This window comes from Babylonia areolata, chromosome 23 (genome assembly GCF_041734735.1).
Source record: "Babylonia areolata isolate BAREFJ2019XMU chromosome 23, ASM4173473v1, whole genome shotgun sequence".
NCBI classification, from domain to species: Eukaryota; Metazoa; Mollusca; class Gastropoda; order Neogastropoda; family Buccinidae; genus Babylonia; species Babylonia areolata.
This window is the reverse complement of record NC_134898.1, coordinates 26,401,883-26,406,882: the sequence shown is the minus strand read 5'-3', so window position 1 is coordinate 26,406,882 and position 5,000 is coordinate 26,401,883. Positions and strand designations below refer to the sequence as shown.

Below are 5,000 nucleotides of genomic sequence, written 5' to 3'. Positions count from 1 at the left end.
ATTTACTGTGTCGAAGAAAGAACACGAATAGTATTTTGCATTAGGTATGCCAAAATACGCTTTCGTTTATTTATTTATAGTCTGTTCATCTAAGATGATGATATTAGACTGAAAATAAATGATATTATTATCATCATTTCGATTATTATCATTTCTATCATGAATGATAATTGTTATTATTAATTAGAAATCGACATTTCTGTATATTCGAATGAAAAGGGGGGCGGGTGAGGAGGAGGGGACTAAGAAAGGAAGAGAGAGATAGATAGACAGACAGACAGACAGAGAGAGAGAGAGAGAACAGAATGTGGAAAAGATAGAGTACAAAATCTAAAATGGAGAGGGTGAGTGTCAGTGATTGGAGAAAGAAAAAAACATAATATTGGAAGGGTGTGTGTGGGAGGCGGGACAGGGGAAGCGGGATTAGGACAAAAAATTATGAATAATCAAATATTGTATGCACTACTTCTGTATATTATTATTTGAAATGAGGTTCGTGTGGGGACCTACAATAAACAACCAACTGGACTATTTGACACATAGCTAGCTAACTTTGATAAAGAACAGTTTGAAATACATAACTTTTTTCCAAAAAATGTTAACATTTGAAACTGGTAACACGTGTTCCGCAATTTCTGGAGGCAAAAAAGGTTTCATTACTAAACATCGGGTTAAAACGGGCTCTACCGTGCATTGGCAGATCAGCGTCTTAACCATTCTGCCACCTCCCTCCTATGTTTCTGTCTGTCTGTCTGTCTGTCTCTCTTTCTTTCTTGTGAACTGTGCATATGTGTGAGTGCGTGTGTATGTGCATAATCGTGTGTCTGTTTGTCTGTGTGTGTATTTATTTGTGTGTGTGTTCATGTGTGCCTCTGTGTGTGTGTGTGTGTGTGTGTGTGTGTGTGTGTGTGTGTGTGTGTGTGTGTGTGTGTGTGTGTGCGTGTGTCCCCGCTAGCATTATTCTATCACAATACCACGAGCGTGTGTGCGTTTATCAACTAACAGTATGCACACAATGGGAGAGCATGGCCGTCATATGCACACATGGCTGTAGTAAATAAGTATCTCTTACAGTCCAGTCTTCAGTGAGGGCTGGGAAGGGAGAAGAGAGAAGAAAAAAAAAAAGGAAGTTGGGAGTAGGGGGATGCGGCAGGGGATGGGTGGTGGAGGGGGGTGGGGTAAGAGGAGACAATTAAGGAGCTGCAGCCGCGGGCGGGGCACCAAGGACTTTCCCCTAATTGACTTCTCACCTCAGCCACTCACACCAGGGCAGCGGTGGTGGAAGGCAGACCGAGAGCGGTGTCAATGGGGAGAAACGGGGTGCACGAGCTCTGGGGAGTCTTTGGGCAAGGAAAGTGGTCCTGTCGTGTTGCATGTGGAGGTGGTGTGAAGTGTGGTGTGTGTATGAGCGCGTGCGTGTGTTGTTTGTGTGTGTGTGTGTGTGTGTGAAGTGTGTGTGTGTGTGTGTGTGTGTGTGTGTGTAGGAGGGTGGGTGTGCTGTCGGTGTGCATAATGTAGAACTTGTGTTCGCTCCTCTTTTGTGGAAATGAGGAGCGGGTGGCACATAGTCTGGAGCGGTGCCTTTGGTTAGAGAAGTGGTCATGTAGTGGTCACCTGTGGATGTGGTGTGAGATGTTAGTGTGTGGTGTGAAGTGTTTGTGTGTGTGTGTGTTTGGGGGGTTGGGGGGGTGGGCGGGGGACTGGGTGTGTGTGTGCTGTAGGTGTGCATAAGTAGATCTGGTGTTTGGTCCTCCTTGGTGTGAATGAGGAGTGGCGTGAAGGAGTGAGTTAGGGGCCGGATGCAAAATTGTTAAATGCAAAAATACACTGTCTGTCTGTCTGTCTGTCTGTCTCACTCTGTCTGTTTCTCTTCACCCACTGTCTCCCTTTCGTCCATCGTTTGTACACGTTCCCATGCATCTTGCTTCTGCGAGGACAGAAGATAGAGAGATGGACAGAAAGACTCACAGTATGTGTATATAAGCGTGTCGTGTGTGTGTGTGAGTGTGAGAGAGTGTGTGTGTGTTATGTGTCGTGTGTGTGTGTGTGTGTGTGTGTGTGTGTGTGTGTGTGTGTGTGTGTGTGTGTGTGTGTGTGTGTTTGTGAATGGGCATGTGTGTGTGTGTGTGTGTGTGTGTGTGTGTGTGTGTGTGTGTGTGGTGTCAGCGTGCGTGCATGAAATTCAACTGGTTATCTCTCTCTCTCTTCCCCTCCTCTCTCTCTCTCTCTCTCTCTTTCAATCTGATAAGTTTTCGTCCAGTGCTCATATTCTTTTCTTTAAACAAATAAAAGGGAAATAAATCATTGACAGGGACACAGACACAGACGGACAAACACACACACACACACACTAACACACGCAGTCATACACACACCAACACACCCACACCCAACGTCCAACACACTCAGAAAACACACACACACACACACACACACACACACACACAAACAAACAACAACAACCAAACAACACCAAAAAACAAAACCACCCACAAAAAACAACAAAACCAACTGACCGTCAGAGTGCACAGTGGAGATGTAGGTCCAGTTGAAGGCCAGCACGATATCCACCAGCGCCTGCACCTGGTACTTATCCGGAGGGACCACCCGGAGGAAGTAGCGGTAGATGTTCTTGTCACTCAGGTCCATGCTGGTGGCCGAGTAGCCGATCTGCGGGATGTTGAAGATCTGCATCAGGTTCTGCACCTGGATGCTGGCCTCGCTGGACCCCGGCCCGATCAGCCCCACGATGGGCTTGTTGACCAGGGTCCCGCAGCCCCCGTCCTCGTGAGGGTTGTCGTTGTTCCTGTTGTTTGTTGGGGGGTGGAGGTTGGAGGCGCCAGTCTTTTTCTCGTCGGCGTGGGAGGACGTTCTTGAGAGTTTGCTTCCTGTTTTTGAAAGAGGGTGGGGTTTTCTTAGAAATTTGTTTTGGTTAACTGTTGTTTTTGTTGTTGTGGGTGGATTATGGTGTTGGAAGGTTATGTGGAGGTGGGGATGGGGAGTGAGTGTGTATGTGTGTGTGTGTGTGTGTGTGTGTGTGTGTGTGTGTCTCTGTATGTGTGTGTGTCTGTGTGTGTGTGTGTGTGTGTGTGTGTGTGTGTGTGTGTGTGTGTGTGTGTCTGTATGTATGTGTCTCTGTATGTATGTGTGTGTGTGTGTGTGTGTGTGTGTGTGTCTGTACATATGTGTGTGTGTGTGTGTGTGTGTGTGTGTATCACGTTAGTGAAAAATGTCTCTTTATTCTCAAATTGGTTGAGCAAAACCAGGCTGGAAGCTACCCCTCACAAAGCCTGCAACAATCATTCCCCATACACAGCCAAGTAAGGACCGGTTTGCATGAGTGATTTTTGCAGCGCTAAGATTTGGTTAGCATTAACATGTCGTTGTTTTTCTAAGTCTTCCGAAGACTTGGGGGAAATTCCTAACGTTTAAGAAGATTTAACTTGGCGTTCAGACTTTTCCAAAGTATACGACTAAATCCACATACTTGGGAAAATTCCCATCATTGACCCAAACTTAGCATTGCAAAGATTGCTTATGCAACCCAAGCCTAGGATGTCTTGAGCAGCAAACACACACACACACACACACACACACACACACAATCACATGCTTGAGACGTCATTTATTCTGACTGATGTGTAAATCTCAAGATTGAAAACGGCGTACAAGAAACAGAAACGTAAAAGGAAGAAAAATGTAGAAATCCAAAACAATATAAAACGGGACACTGACCAAAAACAAAACACGTTGAGGCAGCTACAGCTGACCCCAGTTTTGACCTCCCACTGTCGGTGGTTCGTGGTCAGAACACAGCGGCCTATAGACCTATCCACCCAGCGTACCAAAGACTATACTGACAGGCAGTGAAGAAAAGAACGATGCTGGACAATTTATAAACTTGTACGGATGTGTTGCAGACCTGAAATGCAGTGAGGAGGGGAATAACAGCAAAGCAAGGGAGAGAAAGAGTGGGGGGGGGGGGGGAGAGACAGGAGAGAGACAGACAGACAAGTAGACAGACAGACAGACAGATATAGAGAGAGCGAGATGGAAAGAGAGCCACAGACAGAGAGAGAGGGGGGCGAGAGAGCGAAAGAGACAGACAGACAGACATAGAGAGAATGAATGAATGAATGAATGAATGGTTTATTCATATATAGGTCATAGCCCCTCATGAAAGGGTATTGAAACAGTAACAAAAGACAATAACATAATTTGATGAGAAATAAACAATGGAAATAAGACTATGAAATGAGTGTTTCTCTAAACCTGTAAGTCTTGTACAAAAACAATGCAAAAATACGTAGAACATCAGGTTTTGTGCATGATATTAATAAACTCAACTTGAACAAACTAGGACAGACATAGATAGAGCGAGATGGAAAGAGAGAACCACAGACAGAGAGAGAGAGGGGGGGAGACAGAGACAGAAAGACAGAGACAGAGATAAACAGAGACATACATACAGACAGACAGACAGAGGGAGGCAGAAAATACTGAGTGAAAAAAAGAAGGAAAAAAAAAAAGATTTCCAACGCAGACTGTTCACAAGATGGGAATATTATTGTGCAAATACAGACATCTCCAGGACCGCCCATAGCGGTTTCCTAAGCATGATGGACATTTCTGGATACGTGTTTTGAATTCATGAGGAGCGCAGACGCTATGCTCCGCCTTGGTGGTGGATGATTTGAATAGGAAACAGGAATATTATACGCTTTGATGATGGACTGTTTAAAAAACAAAACATTTTTTTTTAATTAAAAAAATAAAACTCTGCAGAAACTCTTGTCTAAAACTATATCAAAATGTATAAGTGCTTTGTCTTATCTTAAATAAGTATCCAGATCATTCATCATTCACCATAACTGTGTGGTTCGTACAAGCTTAGTCTTATAAAAACTGTCAGCTCTGAAAGTACGACCGACAATAGGGTGGAATCAAGGTGAATTCACGAAGACAGAAAAAAAGAAGAAACAAACAAGCACGTAGCTTAC

At 44.5% G+C, this 5,000-nt stretch overlaps 1 protein-coding gene across 1 annotated transcript in view; it reads right to left on the bottom strand.

The window, feature by feature from the left end:
- The window catches only part of LOC143297622 (uncharacterized), a 308,601-nt gene that overhangs the window by 284,226 nt on the left and 19,375 nt on the right, over positions 1-5,000 (bottom strand). The window contains exon 3 of the mRNA XM_076610039.1: positions 2,517-2,888. Within this exon, the coding sequence (XP_076466154.1) occupies positions 2,517-2,888 (372 nt within the window). The remainder of the gene's footprint in view (positions 1-2,516; positions 2,889-5,000) is intronic.